Source organism: Aedes aegypti, chromosome 3 (genome assembly GCF_002204515.2).
Source record: "Aedes aegypti strain LVP_AGWG chromosome 3, AaegL5.0 Primary Assembly, whole genome shotgun sequence".
NCBI lineage: Eukaryota > Metazoa > Arthropoda > Insecta > Diptera > Culicidae > Aedes > Aedes aegypti.
Genome location: NC_035109.1, coordinates 343,231,478 through 343,256,859, shown reverse-complemented (window position 1 = coordinate 343,256,859; position 25,382 = coordinate 343,231,478). Strand labels below are relative to the sequence as shown.

The window sequence follows — 25,382 nt, the reverse complement described above, 5'->3', positions numbered from 1 at the left end:
GCTTCCAGAGAAGCTTGGAAAAGCTTCCAGAGAAGCTTGGAAAAGCTTCCAGAGAAGCTTGGAAAAGCTTCCAGAGAAGCTTGGAAAAGCTTCCAGAGAAGCTTGGAAAAGCTTCCAGAGAAGCTTGGAAAAGCTTCCAGAGAAGCTTGGAAAAGCTTCCAGAGAAGCTTGGAAAAGCTTCCAGAGAAGCTTGGAAAAGCTTCCAGAGAAGCTTGGAAAAGCTTCCAGAGAAGCTTGGAAAAGCTTCCAGAGAAGCTTGGAAAAGCTTCCAGAGAAGCTTGGAAAAGCTTCCAGAGAAGCTTGGAAAAGCTTCCAGAGAAGCTTGGAAAAGCTTCCAGAGAAGCTTGGAAAAGCTTCCAGAGAAGCTTGGAAAAGCTTCCAGAGAAGCTTGGAAAAGCTTCCAGAGAAGCTTGGAAAAGCTTCCAGAGAAGCTTGGAAAAGCTTCCAGAGAAGCTTGGAAAAGCTTCCAGAGAAGCTTGGAAAAGCTTCCAGAGAAGCTTGGAAAAGCTTCCAGAGAAGCTTGGAAAAGCTTCCAGAGAAGCTTGGAAAAGCTTCCAGAGAAGCTTGGAAAAGCTTCCAGAGAAGCTTGGAAAAGCTTCCAGAGAAGCTTGGAAAAGCTTCCAGAGAAGCTTGGAAAAGCTTCCAGAGAAGCTTGGAAAAGCTTCCAGAGAAGCTTGGAAAAGCTTCCAGAGAAGCTTGGAAAAGCTTCCAGAGAAGCTTGGAAAAGCTTCCAGAGAAGCTTGGAAAAGCTTCCAGAGAAGCTTGGAAAAGCTTCCAGAGAAGCTTGGAAAAGCTTCCAGAGAAGCTTGGAAAAGCTTCCAGAGAAGCTTGGAAAAGCTTCCAGAGAAGCTTGGAAAAGCTTCCAGAGAAGCTTGGAAAAGCTTCCAGAGAAGCTTGGAAAAGCTTCCAGAGAAGCTTGGAAAAGCTTCCAGAGAAGCTTGGAAAAGCTTCCAGAGAAGCTTGGAAAAGCTTCCAGAGAAGCTTGGAAAAGCTTCCAGAGAAGCTTGGAAAAGCTTCCAGAGAAGCTTGGAAAAGCTTCCAGAGAAGCTTGGAAAAGCTTCCAGAGAAGCTTGGAAAAGCTTCCAGAGAAGCTTGGAAAAGCTTCCAGAGAAGCTTGGAAAAGCTTCCAGAGAAGCTTGGAAAAGCTTCCAGAGAAGCTTGGAAAAGCTTCCAGAGAAGCTTGGAAAAGCTTCCAGAGAAGCTTGGAAAAGCTTCCAGAGAAGCTTGGAAAAGCTTCCAGAGAAGCTTGGAAAAGCTTCCAGAGAAGCTTGGAAAAGCTTCCAGAGAAGCTTGGAAAAGCTTCCAGAGAAGCTTGGAAAAGCTTCCAGAGAAGCTTGGAAAAGCTTCCAGAGAAGCTTGGAAAAGCTTCCAGAGAAGCTTGGAAAAGCTTCCAGAGAAGCTTGGAAAAGCTTCCAGAGAAGCTTGGAAAAGCTTCCAGAGAAGCTTGGAAAAGCTTCCAGAGAAGCTTGGAAAAGCTTCCAGAGAAGCTTGGAAAAGCTTCCAGAGAAGCTTGGAAAAGCTTCCAGAGAAGCTTGGAAAAGCTTCCAGAGAAGCTTGGAAAAGCTTCCAGAGAAGCTTGGAAAAGCTTCCAGAGAAGCTTGGAAAAGCTTCCAGAGAAGCTTGGAAAAGCTTCCAGAGAAGCTTGGAAAAGCTTCCAGAGAAGCTTGGAAAAGCTTCCAGAGAAGCTTGGAAAAGCTTCCACAGAAGCTTGGAAAAGCTTCCACAGAAGCTTGGAAAAGCTTCCACAGAAGCTTGGAAAAGCTTCCACAGAAACTTGGAAAAGCTTCCACAGAAGCTTAAAAAGCTTCCACAGAAGCTTGGAAAAGCTTCCACAGAAGCTTGGAAAAGCTTCCAGAGAAGCTTGGGAAAGCTTCCACAGAAGCTTGGAAGAGCTTCAACGAAAGCTTGGAAATGCTTCAACAATAGCTTGGAAAAGCTTCCACAGAAGCTTGAAAAAGCTTCCACAGAAGCTTGAAAAAGCTTCCACAGAAGCTTGGAAGTGCTTCAACGAAAGCTTGGAAATGCTTCAACAATAGCTTGGAAAAACTTCCTTTCAAAAGCTGGAAAATCATATTTACAGAAGCTGGAATAGCTAAAAAGCCTTTCTTAAGTAGATTAAGCTTTCTTTCAGAAGCTTGAAATGATTTCTTCTAGAAGCAGGAGAAGCTTCGTTATAGAATCTGGAAAAGCCTCCTTCCAAAAATTGTCAAAGCTTCATTCCAGAAGCTGGAAAATCTTCCTTCCAGTGGCTGCCGAAGCTTCTTTCCAGAAGCGGGAAATTGAACAAATTCTTTCTAGAAACTGAAAAACTTCCTTCCAGTAAGTGAAAAACTTCCTGCCAGTAGCTAAAAAAGCTTTCCATCAGCTGAAAAAGCTTCTCACAAAAGTCGGAGAAGCTTCCTTCCAGTAGCTAAAAAGCTTTACCTGTATGTGTTGGATTTTTTTTCTTTGGAGAAGTTTGTTCCAAAAACACTGGGAATACATTTCCCAGAAGCTCTCTCAGAAAAAAAGCTTAAAAAAAACTCTGTAAAAGCATTTATAAATATCAAATGTTTTTGAAAGCTTCTTACAGACGTTAGGGATAGCTCCTGGCAGAATTTTAAGATAGTTTTTCATATTTTTTGAGACAGTTACTTTAAACAAAATTGGAATACGTTCTCGTAAAAGATGCTGCTTAAAGAGACTTGAAAGATTTTAGTAGCTTCTTTGGAAAGCAGTTTGACATATCTTCTCACAAAAGTTACAATGGCTGCTCGTCGAAGTTGGGAAAAGCTTTTCACATTTTTTCGGAACCAATTCATACAAACGGTCGAAATAGCACCACCCTGATTCGGGATGGATCCTCACAAAAGTTATCAGTAACTTCTTTCAGATGTATATGATAGCTTCCAACAAGTGTTTTTCCGCAGAAATTTAGGATAGCTTGAGAGTGAAGTTTGAGATAATTAAAACAGGAGTTTGGGTTTAGTTAGTTTCACATCGAAATTTGAGATAGTTCCAAGCAGCGGTAAGAGACGGTTTTTTGTAGAAGTTACTGAAAGCTTTTGGCAGAAGTTCAGGAACGATTCTCACCGAAATTTGGTATAACTTCTCACAGAATATTGACATACGTAGATGACCCGATTTTGTCAGCCCTTTTTTTAAATGATTTTCAGCTCTCCTTCAAAAAGAAAAAAAAAAGATTATCACAATTCTTTCTCCACTATTCATAATAGATTCAACTGAGTTGAATAAGATTTGGAGAAAATTTGATAATGAGACCGTGAGACCAAAAAGTTCTCCGCAAAAAGAGGCTGTCAAAATCGGGTCAGTACTGTAGTTCGAAATGGCTGTTCTCTAATGATCGGAATGGCTTCTTTTTGTAGTTTGGTTGCTCACAAAGCATTCTTCAGAATTTTGAAAAAGTTTTTTTCATATAAGGGATCTTTTCATAAAACCCATTATAGTTCCATTTCGAAAGCTTCGAAAAGCTTATTTAAGAAACCAGATAAACTTCTTATAAAAAACTTTGCTACTTATTCTCAGAAACAATGAATGTTCCAAGAAGTTTTCAGCAAATGCTTCCTCAAGGAAACAGAAGCTATTGACAGAAACTTCCTAAAGGGTTCTTCGATAAACTTACAGAGCTTCTATCAGCGATTTTTTTTTTTAATTTTAAACTGTTTCCAATGGAAGACATTGAAAACATTTCTCAACAAACTCAAAATGATTTGTTTTGCAGTAGATATCTAAAATTATCCCAAACTTGTACATTAATTTGAAGAAGACTTTACGAATCAAACCATCCTTCCTTCAAGGCCACTTAATACTGTTGATAGCACCTGCTTAAAGCAACATCTAATAAATTGTCACAATTCTCACCCCCAAAACAACAAATTTCATTTCCCTCCCCAAAGTTTCCTCGTCTAATAGCTATCCCCCAGCCGGAAGTAGCCCTTAATCCCAATAAATTTGTTTTATATCATGTGTGTTATGCACACACACACATCCACACGCACGCACCCACCCGCACAACGTCTCACAATGAAGGTAGACATTAAGCCAACCTGGTGGTGGTCTGGATGACGACGAAGGACGACCGGCAATTGTGTGCTAAAACTAGCCAAAGGCTAATAAAATAAGGCAAAACCGCAGGGAGACATATAAACTGCTCCGATCTCGGTCCGGATGTCTCGGGTCTCGATTCATGCAGCGTTCGGTCCGGGGAGGTGAAGTCCTGGTTTCTTCTGCTTCCTCGTGCAGCAGCAGGATCTAATGAAGGAAAATCAATAAAGCTCCTGTTTGTCGTGCACGCAGGGGAGGGAGGTAAGGGGACAGGGTGTTCTTTTGTGTGCTTCCCTACCAGGAGGATCAATGGAAATCACTCTCAGCAGGAGTTTACTACGCTTGCATCCACACTTGTCGAGAGTGGAAAGTGATCCATGGGCACTCTCAGAAGGGGGTCGGTCGGTGTCATATCTTTCCATTACAACGCACACACCGGGACCCGTAAATTGCAATGATCCGAACGATGGTTATTTCAACCAGGCCGTACCCTAGCACTAGAGGCAAGTGCTCTCCATGTTGGGTGTGTGTGCTTTAATGGCATTGTTTGGAGCCATTTTAACCAAAAATAACGGGAGGGTAACTTGTAGGACACATTCAACGTCAGCTGGTCATCCGAAGAAAGACCTGAGTTTCGTCTTACATGTGGGTAGAGTAAAGTGGGGTAAAAGTTCGAGTAACCCACCGGAATTGCTCTGGACACAGAAGCATTCCCGAGTTCCCTCCTAACTTTCATTCAAGCCTATATGGGTTAAAACCGTCAATTTCAAAACTAGTTATAACAAAAATTGGTAAATATTTTGACACAAGTTTTTTCATTATAAATTTAGCCAATGCTGAAGGTTATGAACGAAAAGGGAATATTCTTAGACTGGCATAAAATATTTGAGTGTTACAATTTTACAGAAGCTTGGAAAACCTTCTACAGAAGCTTGGAAAAGCTTCCACAGAAGCTTGGTAAAGCTTCTACAGAAGCTTGGTAAAGCTTCTACAGAAGCTTGGTAAAGCTTCTACAGAAGCTTGGAAAAGCTTCCGCAGAAGCTTGGGAAAGCTTCTACAGAAGTTTGGAAAAGCTTCCACAGAAGTTTGGAAAATATTCCAACGGAAGCAGCTTGGAAAAACCTCAATAAAAGCTTGCAAAAACATTAAACCGAAGCTTGAGAAAACTTCCTTCCACAACTGAAAAACTTTCTTCCAGTTGCTGAAAAAACTTCCTGCCAGTAGCTGAAAAAGCATTCCTCAAGCTGAAAAAGCTTCTTCCAGAAGCCTGAATGGCTTCGCATGTAAGCTGGTAAAAATCTCCATCAGCTGAAAAAGATTCTTCTAGGAGCTAAAAAAGCATCTCACAGATCTTGGACTTAATATCTTTGGAAAAGTTTCTTATAGACGTATTTTTTGAGATAGTTCCTTTCAAAAATTGGATACGTACTCGCAAAAGTAGCTTCTAACAGAGACTGGAAAAAATAGAAGTTTCTTCTCCTAGAAACTGGAAATCTTTCCAAAGCAGCTTGACATATCTTCTCACAAAAAATTACAAAAGCTGCTTTTATTTCTGAAAATATTGATTATTCCCCTAAGATCGACCTTTGGCCCATCCCACTCTACTGTTCCTTTTGTATGTAACCAAAGCAAAGAACCATCACCCATCACAGCGATTTAATGAACAAACTTTCCCTGCTCGCAAATCTCGTTCCACTATCCTCCACCTGGATGCCATGGAATTTAATCCGAATTTAAGAGGTGCAGTTCTGTGCTCGGTGATTCGTGTAAGACAATTGTGTGCATTGAGACAACACATTTCTAGCACACAACTCTCAGAAGTGGCGCAACACAAAGGTGACTAAGAATATGTCGACGTTCCATCTGAGCAAACCGAGCACCGAAGAGCTTAAAGGTGCACGGTGGCTTCAAATTTGCTTATACTTGTCGGAACGTCTTAAGAGTAAACTAAATATGTACACGCTCGGGAAACTTTGAAGGGCACTAAAACTATTGCAAGGGACTATTTCGTAGAAAGTGGTCGTATAATCCTTCCAAATTGGTACTTTTCCGAAACATCGTTGCATGAGATAAGCCAAGAGTGTGGCCAGGGGTAACCTAATTTCGGAAAATATGTAGAGATAGTTTGGAAGAATGTGAAGGTATCCTTCTTGAAGTACCAGGAAACTTTGTTCAGTACAGTTCCTAAAACGAAAACCAATCCTTTCGAAAATCTTAGTTCCTAATGGAGCAACATCATCGAACCTCGAAGAACTTATCCTTATCACAAAACAATTCTTAAACTTCCATTATTGCTTTATTCGCCATAACGACCACATTCCATCAAGCTACCACCAAAGTCTATTTCCACACAATTGAATTTAATAGAAATTAAATTTCTCCATTCAGCCCTCCCTATTTTCCCCCTTATCTAAAACAGTACTCTTGTTTAGCCTTTATCCACACGTAACCCCCGGCTTCACTTACATTTCACAATAACAAAAACTGTTTGTACGACGGCAAGAAATGCAATCTGCAGCAAATGATGCCCTCTCAGTGGCAGTCACTCCGCCGCACATAAGCGAATCACTCTTTCTCGTCACCATCTCGAACCCACTTCAACACAGCGGAAGCGAAATTCCCCAAACTGTCGTCAGCCAGCGTTGTCGAAAAAGGAAGCGACAGGAACAAACAGCCAAATAGCCCAGGCGACACCAACACCACCATCTCATCCACCTTCAGGAAGTTGCTCCTTGGATCGGAGCACTAGCCAACTGAAGAATAGCGCAACACACACCCAAGTGGTATCCTTCGGTTATTTTCTCTACCAGTCCTCTCAAGTTCTGTTTGTTCAGGACATTTTCGCGTCATCGTTTTCAAACAAAAATCTAATAACAAAGCTCTCATGTGGCAAATATGTTCAAGAATAACGGGATTGCTTCCCTGCTCTCGTGCGGATATGAGTGGGGAGAAACATAAATAGTACTATGATTATTTAATTTTCTGATTTTCCAATTTTTTATTTCTCTAATTTTTTTTATTCTTCTGATTCTTCTGATTCTTCTGATTCTTCTGATTCTTCTGATCCTTCTGATTCTTCTGATTCTTCTGATTCTTCTGATTCTTCTGATTCTTCAGATTCTTCTGATTCTTCTGATTCTTCTGATTATTCTAATTTTTCTGGTTTTCTTATTTTCTGATTTTGTATTTTACTAAAGTCATCCTTTCTTCCAAAAACCCAGCATTTCACAAAACTTAGACCCAGACAAAACCCCAAATCTCGCGCGGAGGGAGCTGTTGCCCCTCCGACATCACTTCTCACTCAAATCTCACACTACACCCGCCCCTCGTAACGGAAGCATACAGAACGACCAAAACGGCTGGCAAAACTTTTCTGCATTTTTCTCTAAATAAAATTCCAGATGGCGCATCGATAAAATCCATCTCCGAGAACGTGGTCGTAAATCCCGGCGAGGATGCCATGTTGTCCTGCACCGTTGAAGGTAAGTCGTTTTGCTGCCTGGTTTTTTCCTAAGCTCTGTAAAGCTCGTTGGTAGCAAAAATATCAACCATTTGCGTTTAGCAGCAGCAGCAGCAGCAGCAGCAGCAGCAGCAGTTGTGATAGTGGTGCCAGTACCGGTTGTAGTGTGGCACCAGCCAACACGATTCAAAACGACGAGTGTATGATGTTTTTTCGTCCTCCATAATTTTATATTGGTCGTATAACTTTCAACAAGCTGAAGAAACTCGGTTCGCTGCAGGCCAGTGAGCTTCAAAAGGGGGTGCTGCTTTTATTCGGGGTGTTGGCTGCAAAATGCAATCACTGGGACCAAGAGCTGTACACCATTTGCGATGGATGGTTGGTTTCTTGAGAACGTTTTTTGTCGGACAAGAATGATGATATGGTCTTTCTGTTCTAGAGAACTGTAAAACTGAAACCGATTTGATTTGACGCTTCTAGGTTTACGTGATAATGAAGGAAAATTTGAATGGCGGAAAAAGATAAGATTTGTTTGACAAAATTGATTAGCAGAAGTTCTGAATATATTTTCTAATATCGGAATATTTTCGCACAAAAGCCTTAAAATACCTACCACAGCCACAATTTTCAAAAAGCTGCGCAAAAAATGTTTGCTTACTCCAATATTAGAGTAATATATATTATTAACTTGCAAAGATGAAACAGTTACTGATCTTCGAAAGGTTTCTCACATAATTTAGTAGTAAAGTTCTCTTGACGTGTACGACTTAATAAGTTACAGCGTATGAAGTAAAGACCACTTACTAACTAACTAAACTTCTCTTGGTAGCATTTTGTAGAAGCTGAGGTTCAAAACCTTCAAAAAGCTTCTCTCAGATACATCAAAAACCTTATCTTAAATTCTTGATAACGTCATTTTCAGAAGCTTCAAATATTTCTTTCAGAAGCTTCAAAAAGCTTCTCCCAAAATCATCAAATAGCTTCAATAAACTTCTTCCAAATACATCATAAAGCTTCAGCCAGAAGCTTCAAAAAGTTTCTCGCAGAAACACCAAAAAGCTTCTCCCATAAACTTCAAAAAGCTTCTCCCATATATATATCAAATAGCTTCTCCCAAAAGCTTCAAGAAACTTCTTGCAGATACATCATAAAGCTTCAGTCAGAAGCTTCAAAAAGCTTCTCCCAGAAACATCGAAAAGCTTTTCCCAGAAACTTTAACAAGCTTCTTCCAGAAGCTTCAAAAAGCTTCACCCAGAAGCTTCAAAATGCTTCTCACAGAAGCTTCAAAAAGCTTCTCCCAGCAATATAAATACCACAAGGCTTCTCCCAGAAGTTTCAAAAAGCTTCTCCCAGAACCTTCAAAAAGCTTCTTCCAGAAATTTCGAAAAGCTTTTTCCAGAAGCTTCAGAAAGCTTCTCCCAGAAGCTTCAAAAAGCTTCTCCCAGAAGCTTCAAAAAGCTTCTCCCAGAAGCTTCAAAAAGCTTCTCCAAGAAGCTTCTCCCAGAAGCTTCAAAATGCTTCTCCCAGAAGCTTTAAAAAGCTTCTCCCAGAAGCTTCAAAAAGCTTCTCCTAGAAGCTTCAAAACAGCTTCTTATAGGAGCTTCAAAAAACTTCTCCCTGAAACCTCAAAAAGCTTCGCCCAAAAGCTTCATAAAGCTTCTCTCATAAACTTCAAAAAGCTTCTCCCAGAAGCTTCAAAAAGCTTCTCCCAGAAGCTTCAAAAAGCTTCTCCAAGAAGCTTCTCCCAGAAGCTTCAAAATGCTTCTCCCAGAAGCTTTAAAAAGCTTCTCCCAGAAGCTTCAAAAAGCTTCTCCTAGAAGCTTCAAAACAGCTTCTTATAGGAGCTTCAAAAAACTTCTCCCTGAAACCTCAAAAAGCTTCGCCCAAAAGCTTCATAAAGCTTCTCTCATAAACTTCAAAAAGCTTCTCCCAGAAGCTTCAAAAAACTTCTCCCAGAAGCTTAAAAAAGCTTCTCCCAGAAGCTTCAAAAAGCTTCTCCTAGAAGCTTCAAAACAGCTTCTCCTAGGAGCTTCAAAAATCTTCTCCCAGAAGCCTCAAAAAGCTTCGCCCAGAAGCCGCAAAAAGAAGCTTCAAAAAGCATCTCCCAGAAGCATCAAATAGCTTCTCCCAAAAGCTTCAAGAAAATTCTTGCAGATATATCAAAGAGCTTCAGTCAGAAGCTTCAAAAAGCTTCTCCCAGAAACGTCTAAAGCTTCTCCCAGAAGCTTCAAAAAGCTTCTCCTAGAACCTTTAAAAAGCTTCTCCCAGAAACTTCAAAAACCTTTTTCCAGAAGCTTCAAAAAGCTTCTCCCAAAAGCTTTAAAAACCTTCTCCCAGAAGCTTCGAAAAGCTTCTTCCATAAGCTTCAAAAAGCTTCTCCCAGAAACATCGAAAAGCTTTTCCCAGAAACTTCAACAAGCTTCTTCCAGAAGCTGCAAAAAGCTTCTCCTACAAGCTTCAAAATGCTTCTCCCAGAAGCTTCAAAAAGCTTCTCCCAGCAATATAAATACCACAAGGCTTCTCCCAGAAGTTTCAAAAAGCTTCTTCCAGAACCTTCAAAAAGCTTCTCCCAGAAACTTCAAAAAGCTTCTCCTAGAAGCTTCAAAAAGCTTCTCCTAGAAGCTTCAAAACAGCTTCTTATAGGAGCTTCAAAAAGCTTCTTCCAGAAATTTTGAAAAGCTTTTTCCAGAAGCTTCAAAAAGCTTCTCCCAGAAGCTTCAAAAAGCTTCTCCAAGAAGCTTCTCCCAGAAGCTTCTAAAAGCTTCTCCCAGAAGCTTTAAAAAGCTTCTCCCAGAAGCTTCAAAAAGCTTCTCCTAGAAGCTTCAAAACAGCTTCATATAGGAGCTTCAAAAAACTTCTCCCTGAAGCCTCAAAAAGCTTCGCCTAAAAGCTTCATAAAGCTTCTCCCATAAACTTCAAAAAGCTTCTCCCAGAAGCTTCAAAAAACTTCTCCCAGAAGCTTAAAAAAGCTTCTCCCAGAAGCTTCAAAAAGCTTCTCCTAGAAGCTTCAAAACAGCTTCTCCTAGGAGCTTCAAAAATCTTCTCCCAGAAGCCTCAAAAAGCTTCGCCCAGAAGCCGCAAAAAGAAGCTTCAAAAAGCATCTCCCAGAAGCATCAAATAGCTTCTCCCAAAAGCTTCAAGAAACTTCTTGCAGATATATCAAAAAGCTTCAGTCAGAAGCTTCAAAAAGCTTCTCCCAGAAACATCGAAAAGCTTTTCCCAGAAACTTTAACAAGCTTCTTCCAGAAGCTTCAAAAAGCTTCACCCAGAAGCTTCAAAATGCTTCTCACAGAAGCTTCAAAAAGCTTCTCCCAGCAATATAAATACCACAAGGCTTCTCCCAGAAGTTTCAAAAAGCTTCTCCCAGAACCTTCAAAAAGCTTCTTCCAGAAATTTCGAAAAGCTTTTTCCAGAAGCTTCAGAAAGCTTCTCCCAGAAGCTTCAAAAAGCTTCTCCCAGAAGCTTCAAAAAGCTTCTCCCAGAAGCTTCAAAAAGCTTCTCCAAGAAGCTTCTCCCAGAAGCTTCAAAATGCTTCTCCCAGAAGCTTTAAAAAGCTTCTCCCAGAAGCTTCAAAAAGCTTCTCCTAGAAGCTTCAAAACAGCTTCTTATAGGAGCTTCAAAAAACTTCTCCCTGAAACCTCAAAAAGCTTCGCCCAAAAGCTTCATTAAGCTTCTCTCATAAACTTCAAAAAGCTTCTCCCAGAAGCTTCAAAAAACTTCTCCCAGAAGCTTAAAAAAGCTTCTCCCAGAAGCTTCAAAAAGCTTCTCCTAGAAGCTTCAAAACAGCTTCTCCTAGGAGCTTCAAAAATCTTCTCCCAGAAGCCTCAAAAAGCTTCGCCCAGAAGCCGCAAAAAGAAGCTTCAAAAAGCATCTCCCAGAAGCATCAAATAGCTTCTCCCAAAAGCTTCAAGAAAATTCTTGCAGATATATCAAAAAGCTTCAGTCAGAAGCTTCAAAAAGCTTCTCCCAGAAACGTCTAAAGCTTCTCCCAGAAGCTTCAAAAAGCTTCTCCTAGAACCTTTAAAAAGCTTCTCCCAGAAACTTCAAAAACCTTTTTCCAGAAGCTTCAAAAAGCTTCTCCCAAAAGCTTTAAAAACCTTCTCCCAGAAGCTTCGAAAAGCTTCTTCCATAAGCTTCAAAAAGCTTCTCCCAGAAACATCGAAAAGCTTTTCCCAGAAACTTCAACAAGCTTCTTCCAGAAGCTGCAAAAAGCTTCTCCTACAAGCTTCAAAATGCTTCTCCCAGAAGCTTCAAAAAGCTTCTCCCAGCAATATAAATACCACAAGGCTTCTCCCAGAAGTTTCAAAAAGCTTCTTCCAGAACCTTCAAAAAGCTTCTCCCAGAAACTTCAAAAAGCTTCTCCTAGAAGCTTCAAAAAGCTTCTCCTAGAAGCTTCAAAACAGCTTCTTATAGGAGCTTCAAAAAGCTTCTTCCAGAAATTTTGAAAAGCTTTTTCCAGAAGCTTCAAAAAGCTTCTCCCAGAAGCTTCAAAAAGCTTCTCCAAGAAGCTTCTCCCAGAAGCTTTAAAAAGCTTCTCCCAGAAGCTTCAAAAAGCTTCTCCTAGAAGCTTCAAAACAGCTTCATATAGGAGCTTCAAAAAACTTCTCCCTGAAGCCTCAAAAAGCTTCGCCTAAAAGCTTCATAAAGCTTCTCCCATAAACTTCAAAAAGCTTCTCCCAGAAGCTTCAAAAAACTTCTCCCAGAAGCTTCAAGAGCTTCAAAAAAAAGCTTCTCCCTGAAGCCTCGACATGCTTCTCCCAGAAGCTTCAAAAACTCCTTCTAGAAGCTTCAGAAAGCTTCTCCCAGAAGCATCAAATAGTTTCTCCCAAAAGCTTAAAGAAATTTTTTGCAGATACATCATAAAGCTGCAGTCAGAAGCTTCAAAAAGCTTCTCCCAGAAACATCGAAAAGCTTTTCCCAGAAGCTTCAAAATACTTCTCCCAGAAGCTTCGAAAAGCTTCTCCCAGAAATATAAATATCACAATGCATCTCCCAGAAGTTTCAAAAAGCTTCTCCCAGAAACTTCAAAAAGCTTCTCCTAGAAGCTTCAAAAAGCTTCTCCTAGAAGCTTCAAAACAGCTTCGCCCAGAAGCTGCAAAAAGAAGCTTCAAAAAGCTTCTTCCAGAAGCTTCAAGAGCTTCAAAAAAAAGCTTCTCCCTGAAGCCTCGACATGCTTCTCCCAGAAGCTTCAAAAACTCCTTCTAGAAGCTTCAGAAAGCTTCTCCCAGAAGCATCAAATAGTTTCTCCCAAAAGCTTAAAGAAATTTTTTGCAGATACATCATAAAGCTGCAGTCAGAAGCTTCAAAAAGCTTCTCCCAGAAACATCGAAAAGCTTTTCCCAGAAGCTTCAAAATACTTCTCCCAGAAGCTTCGAAAAGCTTCTCCCAGAAATATAAATATCACAATGCATCTCCCAGAAGTTTCAAAAAGCTTCTCCCAGAAACTTCAAAAAGCTTCTCCTAGAAGCTTCAAAAAGCTTCTCCTAGAAGCTTCAAAACAGCTTCGCCCAGAAGCTGCAAAAAGAAGCTTCAAAAAGCTTCTTCCAGAAGCTTCAAGAGCTTAAAAAAAAAGCTTCTCCCTGAAGCCTCAACATGCTTCTCCCAGAAGCTTCAAAAACTCCTTCTAGAAGCTTCAGAAAGCTTCTCCTAGAAGCTTCAAAAAGCTTCGCCCGAAGCCTCAAAAAGAAGCGTCAAAAAGCTTCTCCCATAAACTTCAGAAAGCTTCTCCCAGAAGCATCAAATAGCTTCTCCCAAAAGCTTCAAGAAACTTCTTGCAGATACATCATAAAGCTTCAGTCATAAGCTTCAAAAAGCTTCTCCCAGAAACATCAAAAAGCTTTTCCCAGAAACTTCAACAAACTTCTTCCAGAAGCTTCAAAAAGCTTCTCCCAGAAGCCTCAAAATACTTCTCCCAAAAGCTTCAAAAAACTTCTCCCAGAACTATAAATATCACAATGCTTCTCCCAAAAGCTTCAAAAAGCTTCTCCCAGAACCTTCAAAAAGCTTCTCCCAGAAACTTCAAAAAGCTTCTCCTAGAGGCTTCAAAAAGCTTCTCCCAGAACTTTAAAAATCCTTTCTCATGAGATTAAAATATCTTCTTCCAAAATACCAGATCCAAAAAGCTTAATTAAACTTTTTAAAGATTTTTTCAGAAGCACTATACGTTCCTTCCGAAATAATAAAATACATGTTCCAGAAATCTAGTGCATGACATGAAGACGGCTTTTTTGTTGAGGTCGAAAACATGTCTTAGAAGCTTCAAATCGCTTATTGTAATACCAAGGCCTTCAAATAGCTTCAAATAGATGCTTCAATCAGATGTTACAACATGCTGACCTCAAACACTTCTAAAAGCTTCTCCAATATCCAGCCAAAAGTTTCTTTAAAATTCTCCCAGAAACTTTGAAGAGTTTCTTTCGAAAGATTCAGCTAACTTCCTAAATAAAGCTTAACCGCGAAACTTTAAAATGCTTTTTATAAGCTTCAACTAGCTTCGCTAAGAACTTTATCCTATCAGCATCAAGAAGAAAATTCTAGAGGTTTAAAAAAGCTTCACATGAGCCATTGAATAGCTTCTCTCAGAAACTTCAACAAGCTTCTTTCAGAAACCATAAAACCAGTCGCCATAAAATTCAAAAAGACTCTCCCATATTATTTTTTTTTTTAATTCGAACGCTTTTAACGTCAGAAATATAAAAAAAACTTCCAGAAACTTCCAAAAGTGTCTCCTATAAGCTTAAGAATTTGTTCCAAGCAACTTAAGAAATATGCTTTTTAAAACTTCAAAAACCTGATTTTCGATGCTTCAAAATACTTCTACCAGAAGATTCCAAAAGCTTTCCCGATAGCTTCCAAGAGCTTTCCTCAGAAACTTCAAAGGTCATTTTCTAAAGCCTAAAATAGCTTCCAGAAGCGTCTCCCACAATCTTAAATTGCTTCTACATGCAGACTCAAACATTTCTCCCAGAAGCTTTAACATTGACCCCAGAACATAGACAAAGTGTTAATAACTATGGAAGTGCTTATAAAAACACTAAGTTGAGTGGAAGGCTCTCTCCTAGTTGGATTGTGACGCCAGCAGGACGTGAAAGAAGAAGATAAGCTTCTTCAAGTCACATGAAAAAGCTTCTCTCAAAAGCTTTAACAAGTTTTTTTTCCATAATCTTTGTAAAACTTTGTCCAAAAGCTTCAAAAAGCTTGTTCATAGAGTTTAAAAAACTTTTTAACGGAAACTTCAACATGCCTCTAACAGAATCTTCAATACGGAGCATCAAACCTTTGGAAAGCTTCAGACAGAAGTTTCATGAAGTTTATCTCAGAAGCTTCAAAAGGCTTCTTTCATAAGCTTCGAAAAGCTTTTTCAACCAGTGTCTAGAAGATTATTTTAAAAGTTTGGAAAAGCTGCCTCCAGATCCATTAAAATGCTTCTCTTAGAAACATCAACAAGCTTCTATCAGAAACCATAAAAAGCTTCTTCCAGAAAATTCAAACAAATTACCCCTCATTTGTTTTTCAAAATGTTGTGAAAAGCGAATCAAATGCTTCTAGAAACTTCAAAAAGTGTCGCCTGCAAGCTTCAAACAGCTGTTCCAAGAAACTAAGGAAATATTCTTTAAAAAAAACTTCAAAAATCTTCTACCAAAAGATTCCATAAGCTTGTGCCAGTAGCTTCAAGAAACTTTTCTTAGAAGCTTCCAAGAGCTTTTCCTAACCCTCAATAAAAGCTACATCCAAGTGGCTTACATGAAAACTCGAACCTTCAATGCTTTTGACACCGCACAAAGTTGAACCAGTGCTTTGAAGTCACCTTTAAAGTACATGGCCAAAAATCTATATCTGCCTTCAACATCGCCGTCCTACGTCCACCGAACGCCGAAAAAATGCACTTCACCCAAACGCAACACACCGAATCTCCAATGCATTCTTGGAAAACCAGGCCCGTGTCCGCGGCGTTCATCTGACGGTGTCCATCCAACATCTTTCGACCCATAAAATCTAATCTGCGAATGGAAGGGAAAAAAATCGGAACACATTTCGGAAAGCTTCTCGTTGGTTCGTTCGATCCGACCTTTTGGTTCAGGAAATCCTGACACAATCATCGTTTTTCGGCGAAACCGAAACCAAAATCTGAGCAAAAAAAAGCACTCCACTTTGCCTCAGCTTGTTGGAGCGACGGCCAGAGGTGGTCTGTGACGGACCATCTTTACGTCTCGTAGCCCTTCCAGTATCTTTATAAATGAGAAATCATAAGGAAGTTTTTCAAAACTCATAAGCAGTAATGGATAGCTCTGTTTTCACCTGGGATAGAAAGAAATACCATTCTCTAGATACATTTTGGGTTTAATTACGGTTTTAAAGAGCAATTAACGGTTTCATGTCTCTGATAAAACCTTAATTAAACTAAGAATTTTACTTCGGATTGGTTCCATTAGTACTAACGATTTCTTGTACTTTATTTGTTACATGCTACAACGACTTTAAAAAAACAATTTGCTGTGATGAAACCTTCATAAACCTTGATAAAACTACAAATGTATTAGTTTCAAGAACACTGACAATCTCTTCGGCTTCTTGAATTCATTCAACAAGTCAAACATCTAGAAACCCTTCTTCTACTTTCCGTGTTACGTTCTATAAAGGTTTTAAAGATCAATTTGTAGTTGGGATAAAACCTCGATAAAATCTCAAAGCATCCAACTCGTAAAACCCTTGGAAACCACTGGTTCCATTTGCCGATGGCCTACTCAGAAGCCGTCCGAAAGCCCACTGTCGCCTCCAGCGCTGTCCTGCTCATCATATCGGCGGGATTCAGATCTCGGTCGCATCCGTTCGAGCACAGAACCGTGACCTAGGAATGGGCCGTCTAAGTACAAAAAACTAAGCAGATGGATTTTTTGGCACTCATCGGGCTATCTCCATCGACCGACCGACCATCCCGGCTACGAGGCTGGCTTTCACTTGGTCGAAGTGCACACTTCATTTTCATCCCATTGGTAAGGATGCCCTTACCCGGGGCGGCATTCACGCAAAGGTTTGTGTGGGTTGCCAAAAAATTCCGGGTTTTGCACCGTTGGCAAGAGTCGATGCTTTTAAGTTTTTTTTCCCACGATGAAGCAGCAGGTCCTTGGCAGGCATGGGAGACAATGCCGTTAGCAGGAGGTCAAAACGCGATTGATTCCGATTGGAGTCCAAATCCAATCCAAATTCAAATCCAAATCCAAATCCAATCCAAATCCAATCCAAATCCAATCCAAATCCAATCCAATCCAAATCCAATCCAAATCCAATCCAAATCCAATCCAAATCCAATCCAAATCCATCCAAATCCAATCCAAATCCAATCCAAATCCAATCCAAATCCAATCCAAATCCAATCCAAATCCAATCCAAATCCAATCCAAATCCAATCCAAATCCAATCCAAATCCAATCCAAATCCAATCCAAATCCAATCCAAATCCAATCCAAATCCAATCCAAATCCAATCCAAATCCAATCCAAATCCAATCCAAATCCAATCCAAATCCAATCCAAATCCAATCCAAATCCAATCCAAATCCAATCCAAATCCAATCCAAATCCAATCCCAAATCCAATCCAAATCCAATCCAAATCCCAATCCAAATCCAATCCAAATCCAATCCAAATCCAATCCAATCCAATCCAAATCCAATCCAAATCCAATCCAAATCCAATCCAAATCCAATCCAAATCCAATCCAAATCCAATCCAAATCCAATCCAAATCCAATCCAAATCCAATCCAAATCCAATCCAAATCCAATCCAAATCCAATCCAAATCCAATCCAAATCCAATCCAAATCCAATCCAAATCCAATCCAAATCCAATCCAAATCCAATCCAAATCCAATCCAAATCCAATCCAAATCCAATCCAATCCAATCCAATCCAAATCCAATCCAAATCCAATCCAAATCCAATCCAAATCCAATCCAAATCCAATCCAAATCCAATCCAAATCCAATCCAAATCCAATCCAAATCCAATCCAAATCCAATCCAAATCCAATCCAAATCCAATCCAAATCCAATCCAAATCCAATCCAAATCCAATCCAAATCCAATCCAAATCCAATCCAAATCCAATCCAAATCCAATCCAAATCCAATCCAAATCCAATCCAAATCCAATCCAAATCCAATCCAAATCCAATCCAAATCCAATCCAAATCCAATCCAAATCCAATCCAAATCCAATCCAAATCCAATCCAAATCCAATCCAAATCCAATCCAAATCCAATCCAAATCCAATCCAAATCCAATCCAAATCCAATCCAAATCCAATCCAAATCCAATCCAAATCCAATCCAAATCCAATCCAAATCCAATCCAAATCCAATCCAAATCCAATCCAAATCCAATCCAAATCCAATCCAAATCCAATCCAAATCCAATCCAAATCCAATCCAAATCCAATCCAAATCCAATCCAAATCCAATCCAAATCCAATCCAAATCCAATCCAAATCCAATCCAAATCCAATCCAAATCCAATCCAAATCCAATCCAAATCCAATCCAAATCCAATCCAAATCCAATCCAAATCCAATCCAAATCCAATCCAAATCCAATCCAAATCCAATCCAAATCCAATCCAAATCCAATCCAAATCCAATCCAATCCAATCCAAATCCAATCCAAATCCAATCCAAATCCAATCCAAATCCAATCCAAATCCAATCCAAATCCAATCCAAATCCAATCCAAATCCAAATCCAATCCAAATCCAATCCAAATCCAATCCAAATCCAATCCAAATCCAATCCAAATCCAATCCAAATCCAATCCAAATCCAATCCAAATCCAATCCAAATCCAATCCAAATCCAATCCAAATCCAATCCAAATCCAATCCAAATCCAATCCAAATCCAATCCAAATCCAATCCAAATCCAATCCAAATCCAATCCAAATCCAATCCAAATCCAATCCAAATCCAATCCAAATCCAATCCAAATCCAATCCAAATCCAATCCAAATCCAATCCAAATCCAATCCAAATCCAATCCAAATCCAATCCAAATCCAATCCAAATCCAATCCAAATCCAATCCAAATCCAATCCAAATCCAATCCAAATCCAATCCAAATCCAATCCAAATCCAATCCAAATCCAATCCAAATCCAATCCAAATCCAATCCAAATCCAATCCAAATCCAATCCAAATCCAATCCAAATCCAATCCAAATCCAATCCAAATCCAATCCAAATCCAATCCAAATCCAATCCAAATCCAATCCAAATCCAATCCAAATCCAATCCAAATCCAATCCAAATCCAATCCAAATCCAATCCAAATCCAATCCAAATCCAATCCAAATCCAATCCAAATCCAATCCAAATCCAATCCAAATCCAATCCAAATCCAATCCAAATCCAATCCAAATCCAATCCAAATCCAATCCAAATCCAATCCAAATCCAATCCAAATCCAATCCAAATCCAATCCAAATCCAATCCAAATCCAATCCAAATCCAATCCAAATCCAATCCAAATCCAATCCAAATCCAATCCAAATCCAATCCAAATCCAATCCAAATCCAATCCAAATCCAATCCAAATCCAATCCAAATCCAATCCAAATCCAATCCAAATCCAATCCAAATCCAATCCAAATCCAATCCAAATCCAATCCAAATCCAATCCAAATCCAATCCAAATCCAATCCAAATCCAATCCAAATCCAATCCAAATCCAATCCAAATCCAATCCAAATCCAATCCAAATCCAATCCAAATCCAATCCAAATCCAATCCAAATCCAATCCAAATCCAATCCAAATCCAATCCAAATCCAATCCAAATCCAATCCAAATCCAATCCAAATCCAATCCAAATCCAATCCAAATCCAATCCAAATCCAATCCAAATCCAATCCAAATCCAATCCAAATCCAATCCAAATCCAATCCAAATCCAATCCAATTCAAATCCAATCCAAATCCTTTGTATGCAATCCAAATCAACTTTTATTTATATGTGAAATCAAAATGACCCGTTTAATACAAATGATTTCAGCCTATAACAGATTTTTATATAAATAAAAATGGAGTGGTGTTTGTATGTCACGAAATGACTTGAGAACGGTTCAACGGATTGACGCAAGTTTTTCACTGTTACACTCCTCAAGGGACGCGACGTGTTCGTGTGAGGAAAAATTTTGGGAAAGACTCCGGAATAATTGAGAAAACGGGAGATGACTAAGGTGTCATTTTGTATGGGGGAATTCTTGACGTTTTCCAATAGCCTACTTGATGGCAAGACGAAGTTTGCCGGGACCACTAGTTGTAACATTTTTTTCATCGCCGTTGAATTTCATGACAAAATTTGTAGTAAGATGAATAATTTGAATTTGATTGTATCCGAAAACAACACCCTTTCTACTATACTGATGAGTTATTGCCGTCACTGCTGCTGCTGCTGCTGCCGCTATTGCAACAACTTCCTACTTTTTTCCCCGGCTAGATCAGTTGAAAACACTTGCTCATTCGTATACAGGTCGGACTCGATTATCCGGAGTGTCGATTTTTTTTTCACTCCGGATAATCGAATTTTCCGGATAATCGAATCACTAAGAAAAATATTGAAATCTTTGATAAAAGAACTGAAACAATATCTCTTTTCGTTATTTTATTTATATGATGCAGTGGTGTAGCCAGAATTTTTTTCTAGGAACAGTACGGGCCTTTACAAGAAAAACAAATTTATGATCAGCATGCACAAAAAACACTTTTTCAAACCCCCTCTTCTTAAACACGTTCTTAACTGCAAAATCATTCATATTGTATATGGCAATACCAAATTTTCTCAGATTTATGCATAAAAATTGAAAAACAAGAACATCAAAAATCAAATTCCGGATAATCGAGTCTAAAATTCCGGATAATCGAATCCCGGATAATCGAGTCCCCGGATAATCGAGTCTCCGGATAATCGAGTCCGACCTGTACTAACAGAACATTTTTTCTCCACCCATTTTTTCCCTCGACCGAATCCAGGCAAACCACTGAACGAGGAGCACATTCGCTGGGAACGGATCGGGTACGACATGACGATAAAAACGTCGACAACGTACGCCAACGGAACGAGCTATCTGCACATCAAGGATGCACGGCGCGAGGATGTTGGCAATTTCCGCTGTATTGCTGATAATCGTGTTGCGAACCCAACCAGCCGTGATGTTTTATTGATTGTGAAATGTAAGTACCACCCAGGACCGAACCAAAACCAAGCGAAACTTCCTCCGCTCCGCTCCGCAGCCGGAGTCAGCCGACCTACATATATGTTGTTGGTACAACTCTCTGATTTCGTAGCTGGGATGTACCTACTCTGGCGTAATCTGACCGAGTGACGTAAGCGCCAATACAATATCGTAAAACTGTAAAACGGTAAAATGTTTTTACGACAATAAAAAAAAAAGAAAATGTTCCATACAAAATCAAAAACTGAATAAATCCTCCAAAATTATTAATAAATTCCTTGTTTCAACAATATCACTATTTCAACTTTTGCAGATATATAGCTAATTAAGGCGAAAATTTAAATGGCGCTTACGTCACTCCGTCAGATTACGCCAGTACTAGCAGTCAGAGCGAGTTGTATTTCGAGTTATGGACAAATGCACATCAAAGTTGGGTCCCCATCGCGCGCTCTCGCTGCCAGTGATGGGTGTTTTTCGCTTTGAAACTGTAGATGTTCCAGCGAATGACTGACTACTGAGTTGTAGCTAGAATTGGAGGGTGGCAGTCAGGGAAAAATCTGATACTCGCAGTTGCTTTGCAGTGTCATTTGCACCTCCACCTATCGCCATCGTCGTCGTCGTTGGATGATTGGACGGGACCAATGCATAAAACATTGTTAGTGCACAGTAAATTTAGCAACAGGTACCTAGAACTAGGATTTAAATGGCTCTGGGAAAGGATTGATGCAGCGTGGAGATAGCTTACGATTGGTTAAAATTTAACCATTATGGTGGGGACAATTTTCGGCGAATTTTCAGCGTTTGAAACTTTGTCTGCCACAAAGTTAGTGATTTTATGATACTCTGACTGTATCAGATGAAAGCTTCTACGGATATGAAATTCCATTCACATTCTGGAAACTCACTTTGTATGAGAGTACTTTTGCATTATACACCATACCGAGGAACTGAACTGAACATTTGCACGATTACTTGAATTGTTTTAGATATTTTGAGTAGTTCTCAGATTTTTGCGCCAAAATTCTAACTTTTGAACGGGACCTACGTCTGCAAATAAGTGCAGTATAGTCATAGCCGTCAGTCATAACCTAAGCTTCTAAGTAAAGTCAATTTTGGAGACAGTTGAATAGTAATTATAGTACCATTGATTATTCTTTCTATCTTTTTAATCCCCCATAGTCATCCCGGAGATCGACAAGTCCCCACCAATGCTTCGCGCAGCTGCCAGTTCCGGAGAGCGCGGACGTCTACCGTGTCGTGCCCAGGCGGCACCCCGTCCCAAATTCTACTGGTCCCGTGCTGGTCAGAACCTCAGCGTCAACCAAACGTCCAAATACCTGGTGGAGTACAAACACATTGACTCGCTCACCTACGAATCGATCCTGCTAATCGAACGGGTCAGCTCCAACGACTACGGAGTGTACGAATGCATCGCCCGCAACGAACTGGGCAGCGTCAAGGAAAGCGTCCGACTGGATGTAACCTCACCTCCCGATCCACCACTGAGTCTCAATATCCTCAACGTGACCCACGATACCGTCACCGTCGCCTGGACTCCCGGCTTCGACGGTGGAATGAAGGCCAACTACCGGGTTCGATACCGGGAAGCCAACAACGACCACTACCGGTACGAGGACAGTCTTCCAAACTCGCACAAACTCACCATCACCGGACTGCGGATGAACACGCTGTACCTGTTTTCGGTGATGGCATCCAACGCGCTCGGGTCCAGCAAATACCTGCCCGACCTGACCCGTGCCCAAACCAAAGGTAACGTTGTCCGTTATTTGAATATTAATGACCCTCACGATGGATCCGGATTCGGAGAAGTTTTATCTGCGCGCAACGGGACCAGAGTGCTTCCTTGTCTCGGCTCACCATCAAAATGGCTTTATCCCATCAATTGAATAGCAGATATTGAAGTACCCTCTCCCAGGAGAACGCGAGAAAAAGCTTTTCCCAACCCATTCCCCTTGAGTCCTTACCCGTGACCCCTACCCCTTCTACCACCCCTCGGTCGACGGGATTCCGTAAATTTTAATTAAAGACTGAAATTAATCTTACATCTTTCTCCGTTCCCGAACGCTTACTAACACACTCATTCGCCCATCGAACCCGAAACGAACGCCCAACGACGAACCAACCTTCATTATCCTAATCCGCGTTTGACCGGACACGAACCAAACCGAAATCCCCCTCCTCGCGCCCTTTTCCCCGTGGGCGTCGATCTACTCCCTCAATCTATATTAAATCCCTTATCCTCGCGCCCGGATCAGACTCCCCTCCGTCCCAGCCGGCATCGTCGCTGGGTAGTAAGCCGCCGGTCGGTGGACCGCCACCGTCCTCCATCGGGGCCTCTGGGCTGTTGCTGCTGATCGGGGTCGCGGCCGGCATTTGTCTAGTTCTGCTCAATATCCTGCTCATCGGGTGCTGCATCCACCGGCGAACCAGCCACAAGCGAGTGAAACGGGGTAAATGCCAACGAACGACGACAACGTCGTTGTTGATGATGATTCTTTTGAATTTTTCGTCCTTTTTTTGTTCTGAGTTTCCGTAACATTCTCGGTAACCGACAACGAGGCAGCGGTGGTTGACGATTTGCGTACCGTTAGTTGGCACCGAGGATGTTGCATTACTCGACATGGTTCCGGATCATGATTTGCTCTCGTCCGTGTGTGAGGTAATGAAGGTTCGCTAATTCTGATTAGTCCTTCTGGGGCTAAGGCTCAACTGTTGGAATGTGGCAAAGGAAGTCATAGTAAAGCTGGGTTGAGCTATTCAGGAGTTCAGTATACGTTAAAATAGTTACGTTTTTCCATGAAACTCGTTGTTGGCATGTTGAAATTGTCAATTTGCATCGTATCATATAGTGAGGAGCAATAATAGTCATTCATACATATTAGTTAGGCTGGAACAAATATTAAATTTAACTTTTCTCACCTCAATTTCGTCAATAGTGGAAAGACAATATTTTTCACTCTATTTTTTAAGTTTTATTCAATTCTAGAGGAATATTTTCACAAACTGGAAGATAAAATCAATATGTCATCAACATTGCTTGAAAATACTTGAAAAAAGCTCTCGCCAAAGCTTAAGAAATTGGTGTAGAGCTAGGGTTTTTTTCTGGAGGGGCCTAGGGGGGCCTAGCAAATACTTATTTCATGGAAGTGTTGGTCGCTATATGTCGATTATCAGAAAATTCGTAATTTGCTAAATATCAATGATATTGATAAATTTAAATTGTCACTACGATAAATATTCATTCTCTGTTCAGTAAAAAAAATCTAAAGAACTCACGATGAATATTCCTCGATTTTTTTAGGTATTCAATCATTTGCTTTTAAGAGATTCCTCTGAGAATTCTGACTGGGATTTCTTCATGAAATATTTCCGTACTTTTCCAGTGCTTCTCTAATAACTTCATTATCAGTTTTCACTGAGTTCCGCCTGGGATTCTGGGGATTAGTCGTTATTATTCAACAGATTCTACCTGAAATTTCTTTAGGTTTCCTGAACGCTTTCTTTAAGAATCTATATCAAATTGTTTAAATAATCTTTTAAAATTTTCTCTAGGAAAATTTTACCAGAAAGGTCCTATACGTAATTATTACATACAAATGTTTATTTCTAGCTTAAAATATAACCCAGCTGTTCATTAATAACTTGTTTGGGATTTTCATTAATTCCTGGTATCTCAAAAACAGGAAAAGAAAATTGTCTTCAAGATCACCAAGCAAAGATTATTTACACAAATCCTCAGAGAGTTCACAAACAGTAGTTCCAGCTTTGCTTTTGAGATACTTCCTTAAGTTCCTCTCCAGATTCCTTCAATAAATCATTCAGAGAATCTCGAAAATTATCCATGGATTGCTTGAAAAATTCGCAGTTATAAATTGTCCAGGACTTCCAGCAAAATAAATATATCATATGATTCTTCCAGGTGGTAATTTAAGGATTCCGTCCAATATTGTACTAGATTTTCATAAGCAATTTCACAGGATTTAATTGGGAAAATGTTCTCAGCGATTTCCCAGAGAAGTTCTCCGCAGAACAAAACAACTGCCAAGTGTTTCTTTATATTTCCCGAAAATCAATTCGATGCGGCCCTTTAACCAGTGCTGGGAATGGTAATAGTTGTAGGCATGAATTTCGCGAAAATCACGTGGCTCTCTCACTACAGCAGTTTAAAATCGTGAATCTCATCAAGTAGCCTTTATTGGGTACATGATTGTCTCTAAATCAGTAGTGTCATTGAAGACTCTAAATGCGGGAAATAGAACATTTTTCTACAGTAATTTTGGATTGCCCTTAGCAACGGGTGTTTTGCAATTTTCAAGTCTTTTTGCCTACAGCAGCGATGGGCGTGAGTTTCACTGGCTTCGCTGACTGTGATTGGCTTTGTTTGACTACTGTAGTGTGAATTTCAGATTTTTTCCCAACCCTGCCTTAAACCCATATAGGCCTGAGTGAAAGCAAAAATATTTAAACCCTCACCGCTCAGCAAATTCTTAGTAGATTCAAATGTTTTTTGTCAGTTTACTGGCCCACATATCTAGTTTCTAAAAGTGGCCAGAGGAACTCGGAAATATTCCTGTAGTTATTCCGGTGGGTCACTGGATCCAGTCGGGTAAAAAAGAGCTATTTTTTGGGACACGCCAAGT

At 40.1% G+C, this 25,382-nt stretch overlaps 1 protein-coding gene across 3 annotated transcripts in view; it reads left to right on the top strand.

Moving 5' to 3' along the window:
• Positions 1-25,382, top strand: part of LOC5579127 (nephrin) — a 655,956-nt gene that overhangs the window by 601,006 nt on the left and 29,568 nt on the right. For 2 of the 3 annotated variants that reach the window (XM_021849148.1, XM_021849147.1), the window contains exons 16-18: positions 7,446-7,526; positions 20,519-20,719; positions 21,901-22,491. In XM_021849148.1, the coding sequence (XP_021704840.1) occupies positions 7,446-7,526; positions 20,519-20,719; positions 21,901-22,491 (873 nt within the window). Of the gene's footprint in view, positions 1-7,445; positions 7,527-20,518; positions 20,720-21,900; positions 22,492-22,997; positions 23,193-25,382 lie in introns of all 3 variants that reach the window. The other variant, XM_021849146.1, reaches the window with a different exon arrangement.